General features: G+C 36.5%; 2 protein-coding genes across 5 annotated transcripts in view; one reads left to right on the top strand and one right to left on the bottom strand.

Annotated features, from left to right (window-relative positions):
* The window catches only part of MCPH1 (microcephalin 1), a 137,789-nt gene that overhangs the window by 38,458 nt on the left and 74,423 nt on the right, over nt 1-24,908 (top strand). Inside the window, exons 11-12 of the mRNA XM_059832862.1 lie at nt 4,066-4,228; nt 12,111-12,188. Of these exons, the coding sequence (XP_059688845.1) occupies nt 4,066-4,228; nt 12,111-12,188 (241 nt within the window). The remainder of the gene's footprint in view (nt 1-4,065; nt 4,229-12,110; nt 12,189-24,908) is intronic.
* Nucleotides 15,476-24,908, bottom strand: part of ANGPT2 (angiopoietin 2) — a 49,556-nt gene continuing 40,123 nt past the window's right edge. For all 4 annotated transcript variants that reach the window (XM_059835911.1, XM_059835912.1, XM_059835909.1 and 1 more), the window contains 4 exons: nt 22,997-23,098; nt 22,305-22,471; nt 18,192-18,322; nt 15,476-16,758 (listed from right to left, as the gene is read on the bottom strand). In XM_059835911.1, the coding sequence (XP_059691894.1) occupies nt 16,598-16,758; nt 18,192-18,322; nt 22,305-22,471; nt 22,997-23,098 (561 nt within the window). In that variant the 3' untranslated portion in view covers nt 15,476-16,597. The remainder of the gene's footprint in view (nt 16,759-18,191; nt 18,323-22,304; nt 22,472-22,996; nt 23,099-24,908) is intronic.

Genomic DNA, 24,908 nt, shown 5'->3' with positions numbered 1-24,908 from the left:
CAGAAGTTCTTTGTAAATGGTTGTCAAAAGCTATTAACAAGTATACTAATATATGTCAGAAACATAAACTGGAATTAATACTTTTATTGTATTTAATGTGGCTGGATGCTAGTAACATCGAGGCTGTAAAATACACCTTGCCAGTCATGCAATACAGGATCACTGTGGGGCAGACAGAGATAACTGCAGTGCAGCTAGGAGTAGTGGAAAACAGAGGCTGTGATTTGCCTAAAAGAGAACAAATCCTGGCAAAGCTGGGGAAAAAGTTATTTTGTTGAAAGAAGTCATTAATATATTATTTCTTTTATGTTGCTTGTATGTTGATTTTTCCCACTAGCCAATTACTATTTCATTAAATAAAAATGTCTGGTTATAACAATTGCTTTTCTTCATCAAGATTGTGCTTTTGGCTGTCTACAGTTGTAGGCATTCTTCAACATGTAAATGGGTGAAGGGAAGGAGACTGCTTCTGAAAGAACTAAAGAACAGAAAACAGTCCTCCAAAGTGTACAACCCAATGGCCAAAAGCCAAATCTACTCCCCAGTACCTACAGCCTCAAAAGTGGTTCATTAGAATTTAAATTTAAAGATCATGAGTTCATTGGTTTTATGGCATTGGCTTTTGAGATTATATTAAATGCTGCTTACTGATTCACTGCCAGCAGCTACCTGTTTTTCTGAATCACAAATTCAGTGTCAGCTGACTGAAGTATAAACTAGTGAGTTTTCACTGTAATTTATAAGATATCTTAGATTCAATTCTTGGACAACAGGACTTTTCCCTCTCATTGTAAGGAATTTTGTGTAGACACAAGAAAGAAGAAAAGCTTCAGGTAGAGCATGGAAATGCATCCCCTGAGCATGCAGTCTAGGCAGGGCCAGCCCCTATGTGTTGCAATGTTGCAAAAACATTCCCATGTAGGCTATGCCAAGTTAAAATGCATCAAATGAAAAGGGAATAGGAAAAATTCCAATAACATTCAAGGTAATATAACCAAGGCCAGAATTCACACTAACCAGTGTTTGGAGTGAGGCAGTTAAGTTAGTGGTTTGATTTTTATTTTTTTAATTATTTTAAGTGTGTCCACATACAATATCACCTTTTGACTTAAGTGTGAAGTTACTTTGCTACACTGTTTGCTGTTACTATTAATTAGTTTGTTTGACACTTCTTAAAAAAAAAAAAAAATTGTTGCATTCTCTGTGAAGAATTTTTTGCAGGTTTTGTTCGAGTTCCTCTAAGTAGCGTCTGCTTTAGCTGGGGTATTTGGGGAGCTTTAACTGAGTTACTTTCTGCGGAGTGAAATATAGTGAGAATGAAAGTAACCCCAGAGGCTTCTGGAGATGTTGAGTGTGCTTGCATTATGTCAGTGATTAACTTAGATGTTTTACCTGAGAGGATCTATCACCATTGAGATAGATGTGACTGTGTTCAAGGTTATGCTTAATTGTTTTATCATGTGTAGCATGCTGTGGACATTTCCAAGTCAGCCGAGGAGAACAGAGAGGGCACTGGAACTGGACTTTCATTTACAGATCTTTAACGATCATTTGTAATAATAATTTATAATGAAAATAATTAATAAGAATAGTAAATTGTTCTCATGCAACAGTTTTTCTGTAGTGATACTAGGATCTCACTGTTTTCACGATTATATATTTGTGTGCTTCCGTGTAGCTATGTAGAGAACTCAAATTAGAATTCCAGTTATAGGTGGCCATTCTGGACTTTATATTTAACTATAATTGTATTTAAGGATAAGTGAATTTTTAATTGAAACATTGGCTCAGATGTATAAGTAGCAAGCCAGAACTTTAGGACTTCTCTCTAAATTCAGACACAGCATTTTATTCAGATGCTGAAAATCTGGTGCTTCCTAATGAAAATGTCTTAAGAGTGCTGTGTATAAATGTTTACATTTCTTGGTAATACTTTTTTGATAGTACTACAAAAGCAACCGAGAATGAAGCTCTGTTGTACTAGGCATTGTACACAAACAACATGTTAGATAATTCCTAACTCAAAAGCTTCTATTTAAACAGATGAGATAAATGTGGAGGACAAAAGAGCTTTAATGTGCAAGTAGATATGATTGTGTGATGACAGAAAAGGGTCTGCTTGGACTCTGTGGGAAGGCTAATGAATTTAGGGCTAGGAAATGGGTAGAGGCTTAGTGAGAAAAGGATAAGAAATGATTAGCGAGGAAAGAAATGAGGTGAGTTTGAGTTAGTTCTCCCTGAGCTGGAAGACAGGGATGGAGAGCAAAATAGGCTCCCCATGATCCCGGAGGAAGCAGTTAACAACCTGCTATGCCACCTGGACACTCAAAAGTCTATGGGGCCTGATGGCATCCACCCAAGGATGCTGAGGGAGCTGGCGGAGGAGCTTGCCAGGCCACTCTCCATCATTTATCAACAGTCCTGGTTAACGGGGGAGGTCCCGGACGACTGGAAGATTGCCAATGTGACGCCCATCTACAAGAAGAGCCGGAAGGAGGATCTGGGGAACTACAGGCCTGTCAGCCTGACCTCAGTGCCGGGGAAGATTATGGAGAGGCTCATCTTGAGGGTGCTCACGGGACACGTGCAGGATAACCAAGGGATCAGGCCAAGCCAGCACGGGTTCATGAAAGACAGGTCCTGCTTGACCAACCTGATCTCCTTCTATGACCAGGTGACCCACCTACTGGATGAGGGAAAGGCTGTGGGTGTTGTCTACCTGGACTTCAGCAAAGCCTTTGACACTGTTCCCCACAGTATTCTCCTGGAGAAGCTGGCGACTCATGGCTTAGACAGGTGCACTCTGTGCTGGGTTAAAAACTGGCTGGATGGCCGAGCCCAGAGAGTTGTGGTGAATGGAGTGAAATCCAGCTGGTGGCCGGTCACAAGCGGAGTCCCCCAGGGCTCAGTTTTGGGACCGGTCTTGTTTAATATCTTTATTGATGATCTGGATGAGGGGATAGAGTGCACCCTCAGCAAGTTTGCAGATGACACCAAGTTGGATGGGAGTGTTGATCTGCTTGAGGGTAGGAAGGCTCTGCAGAGGGATCTGGACAGGCTGGATCGATGGGCCCAGGCCAACTGGATGAAGTTCAATAAGGCCAAGTGCCGGGTTCTACACTTTGGTCACAACAACCCCAGGCAACGCTACAGGCTTGGGGACGAGTGGCTGGAAAGCTGCCCTGCAGAAAAGGACCTGGGGGTGTTGATTGACAGCCGGCTGAAGATGAGCCAGCAGTGTGCCCAGGTGGCCAAGAAGGCCAATGGCATCCTGGCCTGTATCAGAAACAGTGTGGCCAGCAGGAGTAGGGAGGTGATCGTGCCCCGTACTTGGCACTGGTGAGGCCGCACCTCGAATCCTGTGTTCAGTTTTGGGCCCCTCACTACAAGAAGGACATTGAGGTGCTGGAGCGTGTCCAGAGAAGGGCGACGAAGCTGGTGAGGGGTCTGGAGCACAAGTCTTATGAGGAGCGGCTGAGGGAGCTGGGGTTGTTCAGTCTGGAGAAGAGGAGGCTGAGGGGAGACCTTATCGCTCTCTACAACTACCTGAAAGGGGGTTGCAGAGAGGTGGGTGTTGGTCTCTTCTCCCAAGTGACCAGTGACAGGACTAGAGGAAATGGTCTCAAGTTGCACCAGGGGAGGTTCAGGCTGGATATTAGGAAAAAGTTGTTTACTGAGAGAGTAGTGAAACATTGGAACAGGCTGCCCAGGGAGGTGGTAGAGTCACCCTCCCTGGAGGTATTCAAGGAGCGTGTGGATGTGGCATTGTGGGATGTGGCTTGATGGGCATGGTGCTGTGTGGTATGGGTGGGTTGTTTTTGGTGTGGGTTGTGGTGTGGTTTGTGGGTGGTTTTGGTTTTTTTGTAGGTGTGTGGGGTGGTTGTGGTTTTTTGGGTTTTTTGTTTGTTTGTTTGTTTTTTTTATGGTTGGACTTGATGATCTTACAGGTCTTTTCCAACCTTAGCGATTCTGTGATTCTGTGATAGTTTGTGTTGTGTGTATATGTTTTTATAATTCTGCATATCCATTCAACATTGTATGGTTTTTTCCTTTTCTTCTTTTTAGGAAACAAAATATAGTAATTCAGGTGGTGAATAAACTTGGAGACTTTTTGTTCGCAGACGATGTATGCGAAACAACTAGTCATGTAGTTACAGGGAGTCCTCGTCGTACCTTGAATGTTATGCTGGGAATTGCTCGTGGATGTTGGATTGTTTCTTATGAATGGGTAAGAAATACTTTTAAATTTTACTACAGAATAAATTAAACTTATTTTGTATAGCTGAAATATCAACCATATAACAATGTTTGTTTCCATGCTTTGTACCTCGGTGCAATGTTCAGATATTCAAGCTCACCTAGAGTTAGCTCAATTAGAGGAAATTTGTCTGTGTGAAGCTGTTACCACGACTTAACCTTTCAGTACTTCATCTAACCAAAGTATTCCTGTATTGTACCTCAGTATGTATTTTAGAAATGCCTGAAGTCTTATCTCATGGATGAGAAACTTATGTCACATGCATTGTTTTTGGACAGATTAAAGGCTAAACAAACTATTTCTGCTCAAAATTAGCCAAGTCACATTATTCAGATTGAATTTTTTATATACTGATTTTAATATATTTCTACTGTGTTCCGAAACATGTATTGTGTTCAGCGTTGGTAAAAACGAAGGGGAATTGTTAGATACTTTGCTGCATAGTGGGGAAACTGTAAAATAGAAAAAAAATTAAGGAAAGCTATTTGTAGATGAGTAGTTTGGAGACTGTAATTTACACAAATGGTTCTCAGACATCCAGATCAAATAATCACTATATCCTCAAAATTTCTTGTGGACTACCACATAAAGTTACCAGACTGTTACTGAAAGACAAGATAATAATGAATTGCTGTACTGGGTCCAGCTGGGATGGAATTGATTTTCTTCATTGTAGCCTATAGGGTGCTTTGTTTTAGACTGGTGACCAAAAATGGTGGTGATAACCCACCCGCTGTTGTTCAACAGTGCTTACACAGCATCAAGGTGTTCTCTGTTTTTCGGTCAGCCTCGCCCCCAGCAAATAGGCTGGGGGTACACAAGAAGTTGGGAGGGGACTCAGCTGGGACAGCTGACCCCAACTGATCAAAGGGATTTTCCATGTCATATGACATCACATTCAGCTATAAAACTGGGAGGAGTTTTTCCAAAGCAGGTATTGCTCAGAGACTGGCTGGGCATTGATCTGCTGGTGGGAATTACTACTTTTGCATCATGTGGAGTTTTTTTAACTTTTCTTTTTTTCCCTTCACTTGTTAACTGTCTTTATCTTAACCCACAAGGTGGGTTTTTTCTCATTTTTGCTCTTCCAATTCTCTTCCCCATCCTGCTGGGGTGGGGAGTGAGTAGTGACTGGGTGAGGAGCTTACCTGTCAGCCCAGGGTTAAACCACCTCAGTTGCTCACTGTGATAATAGATATTAACTGCTCAGTCTGATGTTGCAGATGACAGTTTTTCAGCTTTCTTCATGTTTCCAGAGCTATAAAACATAGCTGTTGGAATTTATATGGAAATAGCTCTTCATCGTATACAGAAAAGGGTTGTAGAATAACTTTAAATTTATTTCCTTTTATTTATAAATACTTTAAAATTTAGTTGTTGGGCTGAAAACAAAATAAACTCTTGTTGCCTTTATGTTTTCAAGATGTCTGGCATTTAGCAGTGTGAAGCTTGTCCTACATGATTGCATTGGGTCTGGCTGAGATGGAGTTTATTTTCCCCATAGCAGCCCTCATAGTGCTGTGCTTTGTATTGGTAGTTAGAAGGGTGTTGATAACACTCTAGTGCTTTGGCTACTGCTGAGCAGTGCTCCACAGCATCAAGGCTGTCTCTCCAACCTTCCCCCCTCACCAGTAGGCTGGGGGTGGGCAAGATCTTGGGAGGGGGCATAGCCAGGACAGCTGACCCAAACTGACCGAAGGGATATTCCATACCATATGACATCCGCTCAGCAATAAACACTAAGAGAAGAAGGAAGGAAGGGGGGGAGCATTTGTTATTTACATTTGTCTTCCGGAGCAACCAGTACACACACTGAAGCCCTGCTTCCCGGGAAGTGGCTGAACATCACCTGCTGATGGGAAGTAGAGAATAAATCTTTTTTTTTCCCTTTAGTTCTGCACATGGCCTTTGTTTTTGCTGTATTAAACTGCCTTTATTCTGACTTACGAGTATTTCTTTTTTTTTCTGATTTTTCTCCCCCCATGTCCTGCTCCGGAGGGGAGTGATAGAGCAGCTTGGTGGCACCTGGCGTCTAGCCAAGGTCAGCCCACCACAATGATATACATGTAGTTATCTGAAGAAGTTGTTATGGTATACTTTGGAGTTTTCGGAAGTTCTTGGTGATTAATTTCCCTTGGAATAAAGGGGTTTGCATCTTTGGTCACGTTAACGAGCCAGTAATGTGCCTTTGTGGCAAAAAAGACCAATAGCATCCTTGGCTGCATTAAAAGGAACATATTTGAGCAGGGGATTTGGACAAGAAAATCTCCACTGGTCCATTCCAGATTCTATGCATCTATGAATGAAACACATTGAAGTATCTGTCCCACACATAGCTTTGTATGGAGTTTTAAACAAGTAACAACATATTTGCTCAAAGTTACTTTCTCATAAGACTGTAGTCAAACACGAAAGCTGTATATTTCACTGAGAAAAAGCTTCAAATAACTATTAAGATAGCTAAAGATGTAGATAACTACTACAAAAATCCAGTAAAATAGTTTCCTATCTTTGTACATAAGGCAGTATTTGGATAATCAGTATTCTGGCAATTGCGGTCCTGGAATTTCGTTGTCCATTTTATGCACTGCGCTTCTATGAACCAATCCATGGTGAAAACATTAACACATGCTCTTCATAGACCAGTATTAACTAGTAGCAATGGCAAATTTTCTCCTGCTGTCTTACAGTCTACCTTTTAGACTCACACAGGATCATCTATATCCCTCATATAATACCAGTAAGTTAAATGGAATTGTTCCAAGGATTAGTTTGTTCCTGTAAGTATTATTGCATCAAATACTGAAGCTGTCTTCACTCATTTTATTGAGCTGCTACTTAGAAAAAGTTCTAAAGTTACTAGGTGAGCTGCATGAGAAGGAACTAGAGAAAAACTTCAGAATTCAGTTCTCCAGATCAGAAGTTTGTTCAATCTTATAGGTTCTGTTTATCTGTGAATATTGCTATTTTTAATTTTCTTAGAACGTGCTTAAATCTTGCACTGAGGCTGGGTACAACTTTGTCCATAAATGTCTAATCCCTCAAGTAATTAATTTATTTCACTGAAAGAAAATATTGCTTTGAACTTTTCAAAAAATTATTTCTCAATCTGGTTAAATCTATGCGTCTTATCATGTAAAAGCATTATTGTCTTATTTCTAGTTGTGTCACTGGCATAATTTTGCCATCTTTTTACCCGAATTCATTAACTGAATACTTTAGAGATGAGAAAGCTGAAGCCTTACTTAACCATCATGAGGAATTATGTAGAAAATTAGTCAGGAGAATTTCATTTAACCAAAATAATCTTTTCCTTTTACAATACTGAATCCTTTAAATGCCTTTCTATACTGTAGTCAGTCCTACCATAAGTACTTTCATTGGTAAAATACTTCTAAACTGGATGATTAAAATAATCAATCAGTCTGGAGAAACCAGTAGTACCTTTTAAACAAGCAGTGATGGTTGTCTTTTGGAAGATGTTTCTCAATGTTTTAAGATGATGAAATTTTATTTACCTCTGCCTTTTGACTTGTAACATGGAGAGATAATTTAGGCTGCAATATTTTTTTCTTCTTCTGAGCAAAACATAAAATGATCTTTTTTTTACAGATGAATGTTAGAGAAATACCAAATTTACCATTAGACATTTAATCTTCATAGCACTCCATTTACATATTTCAAGATGAGTTATTCAAGCACAAATACTGTATGATCGTTCAGTGTGCTAGCTGGATGGGTAAAAGGCCTTAAATAATGACTAGTCAAACAGTGTGTTTTCAGACCCTTGAGAACTTCGTTTGACATAAATTTTCCTATATAGTGTGAATAAAAGAACATAGCTGATACGGATATGCAAAGGAAAACTTTGCAGCAAGGCTAACCTTATAGCTGTATAACCTGGACACTTGTTGGGGCTCCATGCCATACAGGTTGCCTGCTACTGAATTAGATAAAATGGTCCATACTTGAGGACAAAGTAACAGAAGATTGATCAACTTGATTCTAGAGTCCAAAGCCAAAGGAAAACATTCTTTTAAGGTTGTAAGAAGTCCACAGAAAAACTATGCTTTTCCCACTCTCGTCTTCCCTCCCTGTTTCCTTCTTTCTTGGGTCCTCCATGACCAGCAAGACTGCATTCCACTAGAATCTGATATAGTCTTAGTATCTCAATGTCATCAGCTATATTTTCCTAACTTCTGATATTTGTATATCCAGCTTTCATGATTCATCCATACTGTACTGCTTTATGATTACATTTTAAGCTAAATCTTTTGTAACAGCACATTTGAAAACTTCTAGATAGCACTTTCTTCTCAATATAAACACTTTTATTCTGAATTATTTCAGCTTTTCTTAGTCCTCTTTCACATTCTAAGGAACTGTTGAATAGGAAGATATTACTGACTTCACAAGAAAAAGTTTACTCAAGAATATTATTGCAAATCATAACTTCTTTTTGTCCTACACGAATTTGAAGCATTTTTTTAGTGTTGCTGTGAAAATATACTGGTTGAAAATTTGTCTCTGCCAAAGTCAGAAGCAAACTTTCAATGAGTTAGAATGGAGAGCTCTTGCCCTTGTCTTCATGAAAACTCAACATTTCAGTGAGTGGTGACCTCATTATTTACTGCAGGACCTGTTCATGAACTCTGTATCTGATATTCTTTTTATCTAGGAAAGTAGATATGATGCCCTTGTACTCAATTCCAGAACCAGATAGACAAGCATTAATCCATCTTTTGTTAAGATAAACAAAATTCATTTATAAATAAAAATCTGTAAATACTACAAGGATTAATAGAGGTTGTTACTGTAAAATTGGCCTGGAAAATGAAATGGGATTACTTAATCATAACTAATTTTTTGGGTTTATCTTTTAATCTGTTTAGGTTGTTTGCCAGTTACTCTTTGGTAAAAACATCATTTTGGTACTATAAGGACATGATGTACACATTATACAGCACAGTACATCTGTTCCTGCTCAAGATTATTTACAAAGAAATTATTTTCATGCAGCATGTCTTCAAGAATTTTATTAGAAGTTACAATTTTCTTGGTTCAGTTGAAGTTGATTTATACTGTGATTAAAAGAGAAATGGCTGGGATTAACAAGTTTCTTCTATTTGCAATAAATATATACAGCTAATAAGTATAAAGCTAACAGATTTCAATATTATTATTGTAAATTGTAAAAAATATACACAGGTACCACCTTAAAATTTATAATGTAAAATCCTAAGTGCAGTCTTAATTGTATGTTTTTAAGAAGTTACTATACTTTTCTTGCAATGTGAAGCATTATTACATTTTGAATATTTTTTAAATATTTTTTAAAGGTTGTTGATTTATTAATGTGCTTAAGTCTTATTTTTAGGTTTGATATGATATGATGACTACAGAAATTATTTTCTCTTTTTGTACAGCTGTTGCTTTTTCAAATATTTGGTTGTACATTTTCTAAAAGTAAACATAATATTCTTTGGATTTTTGTAATAAACGATAAGTTTGAGGATGTGCTGCTCTTCATTATCAATAAAAAAATCACTGTTCACTTCCAGTAGCCTGCAAAATTGGCCACCTCCCCTCACGAGTAAAACACCACTTGCCACATCACACAAAGCACCAGCTTTTGTAGCCGTTCATATATGAGGTTGCTGGTTCCCCTGAAAGTCGTCAAGCAAAAGCTACTTTGGACTAAAGGCTATAGAACTTGGTTTTGATAACAAAATCAGTTTCTAAATTCAGTTTGCAGTTTACTTCTTGTAGCAACAGATTTGGGGCAAAAGAGACCTTTACAGAAAGTTATTTTCCTACATACAATTAAGCCTTTTTTTTTTTTTTAAGATTTACATTACCATTTTATCATCAGTCTGTTCTTAGAATCTTGTTGTTAGTGAGCTGTAATGTTGTAAAGGATAACTTTATCATGCTTCATATCTATTATTCCAGTTTTTGTCTAATATCTCATAGCACTGCTTTCCAAATTTTATGAGGTAAAGTTTTACAATTTAAATTAAAACTAATAATATATGGATTCGTATGGCATCTTCCAAAAGAATAAAAAAAAATACAGAGTATTTTAGTTAATTGTGAATCAAGCATGGGAATAATTTCACGCACTGATGAAATTCAGCTTCTAAGGTGAATAATGACAACCGTTTAATGGTGCATGGCTGTGCTAACATTAAGAAACAGACATCATCTATTTGAAATGGCTAGAGAACTATTTAGGGAAATTGTTACTGCCAGAGGTAGAATTAGCCTAAATACAGGGATTTGCTTTCCAGTAAATGCCATATATCCCATTTTGGGGGTATATGTACACTTCTTGTTCACTTATACTACCTGTTGCTGTAGGAGCATCAAGGTATTGGCGGGGGGGTGCTGTGGTTTTTAAGGTTGCATGTATGAATCGTGCTGGCTCTCACTAATGGGTAACAATGCTTTTTTTTGACTCATATTTAAGGCGTGCCAAATGGCAACTGCAGGAAGGATGTTGTGAAGCTCAAATACCTGTAAAAGAGGCAAGTTGTTGAATTGTGTGACAGTGGAGAAACTTGGCAAAGAACTTACTAGTCTTTTACCTATGTGGGAAGCTTTATGGCTCAGCTCACAGTGATGAAGCCAATGAGGAAAATTAACTCCTCTTCCATCAGAGTTTGCCTCAGAATTTAGACTATCTAGAAATTAGTAGGAAAATGCCCTTTATACAACTCAAGGGCAGAGCCATGGTAGGAACTTCAGTCTTTTTCCGTTTTCCCATAAATATGACACTTTTACCACCTGAAGGATAGTTTCTGAATGCTCTTTGTGAGGCTTTTAATACTATAGTCTACCAGCTGCAACTTATAATGGTAAATTATTTTAAAGAATGGTTTAGAAAATCAATCCAGGAAAAAATGATGAATGGAGTAGTTTTGGGAAAGTTTTACCAAAAAAAAAAAATTAAAAATAGTGCATTTCAGAAACTGAAAATTTAACCATTTCAAGTAGTTTTTTTTTCTGTTAACCATTTTGTGATGGCCCTGATGGGAACAGAAGTCTGAAAGTAGTCCCAAGTGTTAGGATTGCTACTCTCTGAGGATCATATTGATCCAGTGTTTCAGAGCTCAGTTGAACACAAACAATCGTGTGTTTTCCAGACAGTCAGTACTCTGCACTGTTAGCAACCTTTTTTTATGCTCTAGAATGTGACATTGACAGGGGAGGATACCAAAGAGAATGAAATTGAGCTTTTGTTCTTTGCAGGCTGATTTATATATGTAATGTGGATTATATACAATAGTTGCGTAATCCCTGTCAGTAGTAGGGGTTGATACTGGTCCAATATCATTTAACATCTTCAGTTATGATCTGGATGATAGGGGAGAGTGTACCCTCAGCAAGTTTGCAGATGTTACAAAACTGTGAGGAGCGTTTGATACACTAGATGGGTGTTCCCATTCAAAGGGACCTTGACAGGCTGCGGAAATGGGCCAACAGTAACCTCAAGAAGTTCAGTGATTAACTGGATCAAGAGAATAGAGCTGATAAAGTATGACTTCCCTTTTCACATCTTTAATTTTATGTATTGTGATGCAAAAAGTTGGCTTTTCTAATATCCTCACAAGGTTTTAAAATTTAATGTAGCTATGCGTAGAAATATGACTTTGGTATTTTAATGGTTTGTTTCAGTTGTAAAATCTGTATCTTTCTAATTGCTTGATTTTTTTTCAGCAAATCATTTAGTTCAGGTAAATGGAAGATCAAACCAAGTATTGCAACTTCACTGTTACTTCTAATTACACATTCAAAGAGTTTTCTATTTTAGAAATTACAAGAGTTCTACTTACCGCTTAATTTATTTTAGGTTCTGTGGTCTTTGGAATTCGGCCATTGGATCTCAGAAGAACCATATGAGCTTTCATCCAGCTTCCCTGCAGCTCCTGTAAGTTTAATGACCCTTTAAGCATGTGAACTTTTTGTTTATCTGGAAAATGATTGGCCTTCTAAATAGGTTTTGTGAACAAGAAGGCCTACTAGAAAAAATATTTTTTTAAAGCAAATACTGTAAGGAGTTATTTTCTCCTTCATCCACTACTTTTTGAAGTGTGTGCAAAAACTTTGGTGTGCATGTAAAATGCAAAAAATTGATTCACCAATTAACATCTGAATAAACTAGCTTCTTACTTAAGTATAAATGTCTTTTAATTTATTTGTGGCATATTTTATTTCTGTCTGTGCTTGTAAATAAACTGGAGAGGCATATTGTTGCCTAACAGAAAGATTATTCAGGTCATGGACTCAATCTTTTCAGTCCAGAAATTACTTTGGCAATGGAAAATTACTGTGGGCTTCTAAAACTACTAAATAGGTAAAATGAAGCATTTTTCCTGCCTTTAATGCTCATTCTCAAGTACTGAATTGTGAACTAGTGCAAAAGTGTTATGTTGGGGGCATGGTGTATCTGTGCAGACCCAATTGTATCTGCACTCCATGTGTTGTAATTGATTAAACAGTAATTTTATTTGGGTTTTAAAACAAGTAGATTTCAAGCACGTTACCAGTCAATCACTCTAATAGTTTTGCTAAAAAAGGTTTCATAATTTCTCTTATATTGTAGCAGCTAGTTAAATATATTATCATGTGCTACTTGTTTCTCAAAGTTTTATACGGGCTTTGAAGAAAGAACATTTAATTGGGTTTGAACTTTATTTTTACTATAATTTTATTAACTGTTAAGGACTTATTTTTATCATTCTTTCTAAATCTATAATTTATGTAAATTTACATGTTTGAGATAAAGACTTTATTTCATGTTGTATGTCCTCCAAGTGTAGGGAAACTGTAACAGTTATTCTGAAATAAGACCAAAGAAATTAATCATCCATTATAATGTATTATTTTTTCTAAAAGGAGAAAGTGGATTTTTTTTTATATAGCAAATACATTAAGAATGGTAAAAATTAATGTGAAAAATAAATAAGAAGGATGTTCTTTTTTTTCCCCTTTTCTGTATTTGTATGAAAAAAAGAACACAATACTTCAGATTAAGCTGTTCTGAATTTTCTGTTTCTTCTCAGACTACCTTGTTTAATAACCAAGTATGCTATCGGTATGCTATCAACTTAGCATTCTTTGGAAGTGATTCCTGCTGGATTGTTTTTTAGATTCTGTTTACAGTTTTTATTCCTAAAACAGAAGTAAGGAGGGCTTGAGAGATGGTGAGAAGATAAAATTAAGGGAGGTTATCGTTGTGCTGAGAACCTGAATCACTTCTGTTTGCAGTATGCTCCTCTTGCAGAAGAACAAAGTCAGTGTCAAAGGTGGTATTTCCATCACCTTTCCAGTCATTCCCTTCTTGAGTCACTCTGGCTTCTTACTGTAACAGACATCTTAATTTAAAGATACAATTATTATTTGAGCATGAATGGTGTTTATATTCCCCTTCTTTTCTTGTTATTTCTTTTCTGCTTCTTGAGAAGTATTTAGAGAAAATGGAAGTGTGTTTTAGTTTTATATACCATTTATTCGATTACAGGAAGGAATTAAAAGAAATGGTTATCTTGCTGTTGAGTTTTAATTTTTTGTACCAAGTCCAAAGCAGTTCTTGCAGCCTTCTTTTTCCTATTATTGCATTCCTTCTGAAATGTCCTCCTCCCACTTTGGTGCTTGCTGTTTAAGCCATGCAATCTCATTTACATAAAATGTCACTTAAAAACATATTCACTCTAAAATTTTACATTCATGTTGATAAATTAGACCATTTTCCCCAAAAATGAAAAAGTCTTATTAAACAATTGAACCATTCAATGTCTACATCAATATCTTCGATCACTGCCCCAAAATAGTCATCAAAAAGCCTTAAGCTTTATAAAGACTTTTTTCCAGCAAATCAAAACTAGCCATGCAATATTTAATTTTTCTTCTCATATAGTGTTTTCTTACTAAAATAATGAATGTTAATGTCAACCAGAAGTTAGCACTATTTTCCTTTGCCAAGTTGAGCATTCATACTGTGCCAGATTCCATCACGGTTTTTAAGAAGCCTTTTTTTTTTTTTATTGGGCTGGATGTTCTTACTATCTCAAATATTGGGAGTATGTTTCTTAGTTATGTGATTAAATGCAGTCAAGCAGGGAATACAGGAATCTAGACACAGCATTTCTATTAAATTTCATAGAATCATAAAATATTCTAGATTAGAAGGGACTTCCGAAGGTTGTCTAGTTCAATGCTCTGCTCCAAGGGACTTGTCCAGTCCACCCTCATGGTAATAAATGAATAAATTAAAAAGAAAATCCAGTTTCCCCAATTCCAACTTGTGTTTGCTGCCTCTTGTCCCATTGCGGTGCACCTCCAAGAAGGGTCTGGCTCTGTCTTCTCTCTGTCCTCAATCAGGCAGTCGTAGACAGCAATAAGGTCTCCCCTTCCCCTTCTCTTCTCTTGGCTTCTCTTGTTATGTCGTGTGCTTCTTGGTATGTCTAGCTCCTTTACTAGCTTGGTGGCCCTCTGCTAGACTTGCTCTTCAAGTCATTTCTTAGAAATTCATGAAAGCAATTTTGTGAAGTATTTTTTTAGTTTGGGATATGTTTATCCTTACAAGTTTGCTAGGAGAAACAATAAAATATTTAAACAGTAAACTTAAATACATTCAAATTATTTTATGCATCTCCTCAGATGATGACTGTTAATTTACATTCATTAGGTTTATCTAAAATCAGATCATGAAGTAATATTAGAAGTATTTTTTTGTCTCTGTTACCCTTTAGTAATGCTGACACATTTTCAGTGACGAATGGTAGTGGTGTGAGTGGAGGGGTACTCTGATAACAGCTTTAATGACTGTCTGTATGAAATGAAGCGTTTTCTTCCATCTTTCTGAAAATCATTTACTGTTTTTAAGATACAAGACCTTTTGCTAAGTAAGCCTCCAGAAATGTTGTGTCTGGTGTTTTTGTTTTGTTTTGGTATGAGATATGTTCTTGTCTTGTAACTAATTCAGTCATCTGCTGAAATTAAAATTTACAAAATTATTACTTTAAGGCAAAGACTAAGCATGAGAATTAAAACCTAAAGTTAATTTGGGGGAAAATCTGCACAAAATTATTTTGTGTGATTTATGAAGAAACAATCTTCTCACTCTGAACTGCAGTGTACAGTACACAATTTTAAAGCATATAGTAATAATAAAAAAAAAAAGCAAAAATCACCCAGTAGAGTAATTTATTCACATTGTGTCATACACTGAGGACCTACCTACAGAGACTTTATAGGGAGAAGTCCTAACCTTACTGGAAAAAAACCAACAGTATGACCTTAGATAACTTTCAGATTTTTTTCCTGTTTTTAAAATGTAGTAATTTGTATCTTAACTCATGACCACAAATTTAATTGTATCAAAGAACATGCATATGTTTTTCAGTTAGGTTATTTTTACAAAACATATAGATGTACTACAGCACCAGGTGATAACTGATTGTCATAGACAACAGGGCATTTGGTGTTAATGCCGTTGTCTCAGTTTATAAAATACTGATCAGTTATTTTACAGATAAATGACAAGGAAAGGAAAAAAGTGAAATCTTCATAAAAATATAAAGAAACACATACTATATTGTAATTTGCAGGGATTTTTGTAACTTCAAGATAGTGACTGTAATAAGTACAAACTGAAAGAAATGGTGATTTTTGTACATGGTATTTCCCAAGAATAAATGCAAAGTACTTAAATGCTATTTTTCCTTTGTTAAATAAAGTAATACAGACTATTGGAAAAAATCCCTGAATAAGTGTAAGAAGTTGTTTAGGAGACTATGGGGAGAAAGAATGTATTCTTTAACTACAGTATTGAGCTAATTACAGGACAGTATTTTTTTTATGTACATAAAAGGCAAACATGACACAGAGATAAATAGTTCTAGATCTAGTTAAGTGTTTTATATTAGAGTAATGTTTAAAGTTCAGTGATGAGGCAAAATGCATATTTCTAAAACTATTTTAGGTATTTTTCACAGTTCCAGTTATTTACTAACACATACATAACATAAATGATCAGTAAAACAGAGTCCTTAAGTTGTCTGACAGTTTCTTGGATGTTCTTTTTATTCAGTCGTTTGGCCAAATCACTGTTAACACCAGGTTGATGCTTTAGACTTTGTGTCTGGTTGAATAATATGAGCTTTAGCTGATAAAGGCTATTGCAATTCAGGAATTGTACTGAACTGATCCCTTCAGAACACTAGGACATGTTTTCTGGGCTTGAAAATGAGACAAGTTGCAGATGTGTGTTTATATGCTCGGCAAATGAAGTCTTTGAAGACTATACAATACATAATTCACATAATGCAAAAGCATTTAGAAATCTGCTGGTCGAATCATCATAGTCGTGGCTTTGAGAGAGTATCCCGAGCCTTTCCAGTAGTACCACTTGATACCGTTGAACTTGTTGTTGTTCTGTCGTAATGGATAATACATTCCGTTGAGGTTAGAAGGACCGCATGCATCAAACCACCAACCTGCAAGACAGAAAACAAAGAAAAACATCAGCAGATGAAAATGTCAGCACAGGTGATTTTTATAATAGTATATAAGGATGCTTTGTTATCCTGAAATGAAAAAGAAATCTAAAACCAGGTTTTCATTCTTATGATTTGGAAGTGTTGGTATAAAATACGTCCCCCAAACTCAGCAAGGAAATATATTTATGTATTCACTATATATCCTTGAAGCTTATGTAATGCATAGTAGTTTAAAATTGAGAAGGGAAGGCCTTCAACCAAGCTTAATTTATTATCAATATCAAACATTATTGTTGACAGTCTTAGGGCAGAACTTGACTTGAACTATAATGATATTGAGTCTTCTTTCGTTTTTATCTACTCTTCGGTAAATTCCTGTTCTTCACAGATTTAAACGCCTTTCTTAATTGTTTTTAGAGGATTAATTCAGTTATGTGTTTCATTTCTTCGTGCAGATTAGTTCAAAACCTCTGTGCTGAAACTTGGTAAGAAGGAAAAAGAGAAAAAAGCAGCCCAAACTTATTTTGTATCCTTGTGGTCCTGACCTGTTAGTGGGTCATAAGGAAAATTTATTTTTATTAATAAGATAATATTTTTATACTTTTGTTATGATGGCGATAATGTGTGTGTTCTGTTTTGCAGGGCAGTAATCCAATTATCCTTTTAGATAAACTGAAGCTGTCTTTTGTCTTGCAACTTGTGCTATAGGGAAACAAACCATTGCTTAAGAGGCAATAGGAAGAGAAGTCAAATTTACAAAGCTGTTCTTTACATTTCAGAATGTGGAATTCTAGATAGACAAATTATAGAATGGCTTGTGTGGTTCAAGATAAAAATACCACCTAGAACTCCAATAACTAGTGAATAATCATTAAAAAATGTAGATATTTCATATATGTGGTGTATCTTAAATTTATGTATTGCCATCTCATAATTGTATTGAAATATGGAGTTAAATATCTATACCCTTCTGCGGCGTGTACAGTATACAGCAGCTTTTCTAGTTTTCTTCTCCTCCGGATAGTTAAGGAACAGGTTTGTGCCTAAAGAATCAGGAACCATTTCACTGACCAACTGAATCTCTAAAACAAGTTTTTTGGAGGGTGAAGCGTTTTGATCTCTGGGACTATGTTATCTCATACCTTGGAAGAATCTGCTGTCACTCTGGTTAGTTCCACAATTACAGACCTTCTTGTATCCTAACTTGAGAGACTGGGTTTTTTTCTCCAGTTTTAACTTCTCTTGTTTTACTTTACCTAACCTTTGTCCAATGATAAATTATTTCATTTGGAGGCACCATACCATTTCTATCTGTGAGTTTTGGACTTCAATAGTCAAAAATTTACTGTCAAAATTATCACTATTTATCTCACAGACAATTTCAGTGCCAATAAAAATAGGAAGACTGGGAAACAAAAAAACATTCTTACCTCCTGTTAGCATTTGTGAACATTTGCAAATACATTTGTCATTATCTGCATCCTTTGTGCTAAAATCATTTCCTGGTTGGCTTATACTACTTATTTTGCCCGCTGTCCCGGTAAGTCCTTTAAGGTAGATCCTGTAGAAGTGAGGAATGGAAAAACAATTATTACATGGAGGTTAATGGTAGTTGATCTGCAAAATAATGATGGAATAGTTTGCAATAAATATCCTGTTCAAATAGTTCAGTTCTCTTCTGGCCAATGTACTGTTGTAAGGTGTTTTGCAGCATGTTTTCATATGAGCGGAAATGGTCAGCACAATATTCTAATGAACAGCCTCCACATTGGTAGAGATGACTGTTTTGTTCATGTAATATCAGAAGAAAATGAGAGCAGGTAGATAATAACTCCTGGAATTTTTCATATATATCATATATTTCTCAATACGGTAAGTAAATTGTGTGCAATTATTTTTTTAATAGAGTTCAAAAGTTTAAACCAAAACATTTTTAATTCCTATTTTGCTGTTAGCACAACATGGCAATGTAGCGTTACAACTTTGCATCTATAAGAGATAATAGCATTACCTGTACTACTAATTACCAACTAGTAACTGATATTTTAGGAGTTTCTCAATATTTCCCTTTCCACTTTCCTGATTACTCTTCCTTTTCACATCTTCATAGATTTATTGATGTTAAATCATAGAATCATTTAGGTTGGAAAAGACCTGTAAGATCATCAAGTCCAACCGTTAACCTAACACTGCCAAGTCCACCACTAAACCATGTCCCTAAGCACCACATCTACACATCTTTTAAAAACCTCCAGGGATGGTGACTCAACCACCTCCCTGGGCAGCCTGTTCCAATGCTTGACAAGCCTTTCAGTGCAGAAATTTTTCCTAATATCCAATCTAAACCTCCCCTGGTGCAACTTGAGGCCATTTCCTCTTGTCCTATCGCTTGTCACTTGGGAGAAGAGACCAGCATCCACCTCGCTACAAACTCCTTTCAGGTAATTGTAGAGAGAGGTAAGGTGCTCTCCCCTCAGCCTCCTCTTCTGCAGACTAAGCAACTCCAGTTCCCTCAGCCGCTCCTCATAAGACTTGTGCTCCAGACCCCTCACCAGCTTCGTCGCCCTTCTCTGGACACGCTCCAGCACCTCAATGTCCTTCTTGTAGTGAGGACCCCAAAACTGAACACAGGATTCGAGGTGCGGCCTCACCAGCGCCGAGTACAGGGGCACCATCACCTCCCTATTCCTGCTGGCCACACTATTTCTGATACAGGCCAGGATGCCGTTGGCCTTCTTGGCCACCTGGGCACACTGCTGGCTCATCTTCAGCCGGCTGTCAACCAGCACCTCCAGGTCCTTTTCTGCAGGGCAGCTTTCCAGCCACTTGTCCCCAAGCCTGTAACATTGCATGGGGTTGTTTTGACCCAAGTGCAGGACCCGGCACTTGGCCTTGTTGAACCTCATACAATTGGCCTCGGCCCATCGATCCAGCCTGTACAGATCACTCTGCAGAGCCTTCCTACCCTCAAGCAGATCAATACTCCTGCCCAACTTACTGAGGGTGCACTCGATCCCCTCATTCAGATCATTGATAAAGATACTTAACAAAACAGAGGTATTCAAGTTCGCTTCAGTTCCCTGGCAAGGTAAGATTTCAGTGAGTCTGCTACTCTTTGGATCTGCTTACACAGGTGCAGATGCAGTCTTAGTGGGGGGAGACAAAGGGCACTGAACTGAGGAGGCAATTACACAGCTATTACTGTGTTACATTGAATTGGAAGGACTTGAACCCTCTGCTCCCACAGTATCTCTTTGGTGATTGCATTTCTGTATCAAATAGCTCGTCCTTCTCAGATGTCTTCTATTCTATTTGTTTAGGGAGGAGATCTGACTCTGAGGAGAACTAACTTGTCCCCGGATCAGTCTTCATCTTGCATGTAATACTCTGCTTATGATAGAAGTTGTCTTTGGTAGTTTAACAGGTTATTTTAACCCATTTTATGTTCCCCATTTGAAAATATTAAGGATGAATGAATTTTTATTCATTTAGGATTCAAAAGATCAGCTCATTACAGGTTTTCTCAAAAATCTCTTTCAAAAAGTTAAATATTCTGGTTTTTCTAAGGTGAGTTCAAAATTCTGTAAGCCAATTTCTAACATAAATGGTATTAAAGGTTCCAAGTATAATGTATGAGCCTAGGCTTGATTTTCAAATACCATTTGAAGTCTAATGTAAGCAGAGTATTACTAATTTTTTAAATTTTATTATTATTAAATTTTTAAAAGTATGGCCTACTATACACGAAGATAAGAGGCAGTGGCTGTAAATTCAAATGAGAGGGTCTGACTGGATATCAGGAAAACCTTTTTCACCATGAGGGCAGACAAGCAGTGGAACCGGTTGTGCAGTCTCCACCTTTGGAGGTTATCAAGACCCAACTGGATAAAGCCCTGAGCAACCTGGCCTGACCTCATAGCTTTGAGATCAGGAAGTTTGACTCAAATTAAGTCCATTCTGATCTCAATTTTTCTATAGATCTATTAAATTTTCAGTTTTATCACCCAATTCATAATCTTTCCAGCATTTAGAATGTATTAAAGTTTTTAATGTAATGAAAGTTGTTCTTAATTGAATACTTTCATAATTTTTTTCTTTTTCATAATGTTAAATATATTCTTTAATCCACTGCATTCTATGATGCATTCCATGTTTGTTTGCATTTTAAAATAAAGTATCTACTTACAGACAACCGTCTTAGTTTTCAGTAATTATTTTTGATATTGTAAGTGGACAAGGGGAATGACCCATTTTGCAAAGATTGCCTTTATAAGTATTTTAAAGCAATATTTTAAAAATCTCTGCTGTAGATTCTGACTGTTTCCAGATGAAAAAATATTTGCTTTGGAGTTGAGACAACTGTGTACTACCAAGGCATTAAGATCTAATGTTTCGGGGGAGGGAGATGCTGATAGTTTTGGATTGCTTTGCATGTAAGACTTGAGTTGAAGTAACAGCATCAGTTCTCTTGAGTGTCAGATTGACTTTGTTTACCACAAATAGTTGCTAGAAATCTTGGATAATTTAATCTAAATTCAGGCAATTTTTCTGTCCAGTCACCTAAAGCTCCATGAATCTGTAAGATTCTTATAAAGAAACATTTCTTGGACCATGTAGTAGGAAAGCGTCTGTTTGTTATACTGTAGAGTCTCTAGTTTCTTCTATAACCAATCAAACAATATCTACTGCATTTACAGAGAGGCTGGAGAATGAAGTGCAAACTGCCCATATGTTTCAGCTATGGCTGATACTGTTTCAAAATGTGTAACACGATGGTGCTATTTAAAATGTGTAATCCTATGATAACATTTATTTTTATATAAAGTATATATTTAAAATGTATATTATTTCCTATATTAACCAAATACGGAAGAAGAAATTGTGAAGCTTTACATTTTACAGAATGATGGGAGCATAAGTAAAAGGTCCATTAAAATCTGGGGTTTAAATTGACAAGTTTGTAGGGGGTGAGACTGGAAATATGCTATTAGCATCATTTTCACAGGTTGGAGCGTTATTCTTTGAGAATCCAAGCCAGTGGGTCATGGAAGGAGAAGGTAGCATTACCTCAGTGTGCTCTTCATGACAACATTACAGCTCCTGCTAGCCACTGACTTAAGTCAAAAATCTCCTTCAGTACTGTTCATCTTAGTCAGCCACCTTCCACAAACGTATTTACTGCCTGGAATCAGGATTTGATAGCAACTGCAGACAGGTTCCTATTGCCCTGAATATTGTGCACTGCTATCCGCTATACTGGCAAGTGTATCCTATACCGTACCATACCATACCATCTCTTCATCTTTGTGCATCTTGTGTGTTACATTCGCCCAGTGTGCATTAGCAAAACATACATTGTCTCCATTAGGAAAAAAATTATTATTAAGACTGTTTTAAGCAAGAGGTGAAAAATGGAGCAAACGTTATTTTCTGAGTGAATTAAAAAAAGTCATAATTTATATGAAATAAGATCATGCATCTATACAGTCTGGAATGATTATTATCAGATCTTTTTTTAATTCAGATCTGATTTTTCTGCTTACCTGTATTTTTGTTCTTCACTTGCTAGAGAGAAGTGGTCATACAATGAATATGCCTCATTTCCTTCCCAGTCTTTCAGGTGTATTTTAAGAACGTAACGCTTCTGATTAGTCAGTTGAGAAACAAACTCATTTCCCAGCCAGTACTCCCCAGCAGGATCACCAAATCCCTGTAATTGAAGTTGTATATTTAAATAGCTTTGTTTTGTTTTTTCTTTGAGTTTGAAATGATATCTTTATCCATTTTTAAGTTTAATAGTTTTCAATCTGTCAACTAAGAATTTTACTGTGTCTGTGAGGGTTCTAGATCTGTAATATTTCAAAAGTTAATTTCAGCAAAGACAAACTCGGGAATCTGAAATAGTGAATCAATACTACTTAGTATAATTGGAGCAGTTTCTACTGTTGCCACTAGAAACACAAATATAAATAACTCAAAAAATGTGGACAGATCATGGACCAGTTGATTAAAGAAACATGAGGTTTCTCTTTAAAAACAAACATCACACAAACATCAGACTTGCAAGTCTGCTTAGGCAAATAACTTATACTACTCTGACACTTCCTAAATGAACATCTAAGGACAAAGACAACTTCTAAAACCTGCTTACATTCTAAGAATGCTATTAATATGACTTTATTATATCAGATTTCAGATAATAACTAATATTAAGGCTTCAGAAAACATTGTTTACCATCTTGTACTCTTTCCATGTCCGATGAAAGTCCACACTGCCATCTTCACGTCTCTGAATAACGGTCCAACCTCCTCCACCACTTTCCATGTCACAGTAGGCCTACCAGAGTAAGCATGTAACAGCATAAGTGCATGCAGTCATGGGAAAACAAAAATACAAAGCATGTACTTTGCATAATTCTATATAGTGGCATGTTTTAAAGTGTACAAGTGCAAAATGTGTATTAACCTAAAACTGATGGTTTTCATAGCTTTCACACAAAGCAGTTGTGGTTGTCCACAAATAAATTTGATTCCTCAGTATATATCACGCTTAACAGAATACAAATGACAGCATAAAAATAGCTGCTAGCTGGTGTTAAAGGAAGAAAAAAATGAATGTAGCTTCTGATTCTATACTTCCCTCTTGCGCTGATATTTTTGTGTGTTTCCTGATGAGATATTTCTCCTGAAAGATGCTTTCACTTCTCCAACTTTTTTGTGAGAGATCCATTCAAATTTCCCATGGTTTGTCAGTTAAATTCAGGCAGTGAGCAATCTGAAGTATGTTTTTATTTCCACTGTCATTGTCCAATACCTTTGCAGATGGTCTGGCCCGAAAATTAAATCTAGGTGTAGAACTATTATTATCTGAAAGTTAAATCTTGAATCCATGTTGTTATATATAGAGACTGCAATGAATATCTTATATTCATTACAAAAAAGTAACGACTATAAGATGTTTCCAAATATACATAAATCATCTCTGATTTTACCAAGTTATTGCTAAACATTTGAAACGATTGACATGTAATAGACGGTTCACTGAACTCAGTTTTAGAATGCCCAATAAATGCATCCTGGTGCAGTAAAATTCAAGTTTATAGGTGACTTGTTCAGTCAGCCTCCTTCTAGATTAAAATAGAAAGTGGTTGAGTTAAATAGAATTCTGGTGTATGTTCACTGCAGTGTTAGAGATAGAAGATATTACTGGGGGTGCCAGTATACTGGGGAGATGCTGATGGAAAAAAATCTTTCGAAAATTTAGAGGGAATTTTGGAGTGATGTTTGGGAGACATAGGGGATAAATTAACAAGAAAATTTTGTGAATATTTAGAATCATTTTTCTTGAGAAAGGGTTTACAATTGTTGCATCTAATTCTGCTTTTCTGAAATTAGCAGAATGTAAATGTACATGTGTGAAGTCAGTGGAGCTAAGCTGGTGTAAAACAGTATAATGAAAGTCAAACTGAAATCAGTATCTGATTAAATTGCAAGTTAGTACCAATACTAACTTTAGGAAAAATATTTAATTTCTTGTACAAATATTCCTGTTTGGAGAGTTCACAGTTAATGCTCTAGGCTCTCTCATTTGGAAGTTTAATTTTTTTTTTTGACCACTTTCTGCCAAGATACTAAAGTTCTCGGTCTTCTTCAGAATTATTTCACATTTTTGTGAAGTTATAGTTTGAGTATTAAACTACATTAACTTCTAATCTGTATTCTAGATCTTTCATCAATTAAGTGAAGCTGCATCTTCCCATTTACAGTAGTGGAGCCAAGATTTGGCTTCTTACACTTTGATAGGATATTTCAACTGTACAGATTAATCAAAAAAACCCCAAACCAACAAACAAAAAACCACCTAGTCCTGAGCATTTCATTATGAATTTGGATGTTTCCTTCTTTGTTTAAAAAATCTCTTAGTGGTCTTCCTTTTTACCTAACTTATTACTGCTGCTTGTCACAACATGCCTGTAAATGTCCCAAATCATGACTGAATGACTCTGGAACCGTATGTGTTTTTCATCCTCTTCTATGGGAGATTGTCGTGTAAGTGTTAGCGATTAGCAGATTTGAGCTCTTTGAACTGTTAGACATCCATGAAATTAATTGAAAAAGTATGACTTCAGAGAAGCCAGAGTTTCATT

The sequence above is a fragment of the Gavia stellata genome, chromosome 2 (assembly GCF_030936135.1).
Source record: "Gavia stellata isolate bGavSte3 chromosome 2, bGavSte3.hap2, whole genome shotgun sequence".
NCBI classification, from domain to species: domain Eukaryota; kingdom Metazoa; phylum Chordata; class Aves; order Gaviiformes; family Gaviidae; genus Gavia; species Gavia stellata.
This window is presented reverse-complemented; position numbering and strand designations above follow the sequence as displayed.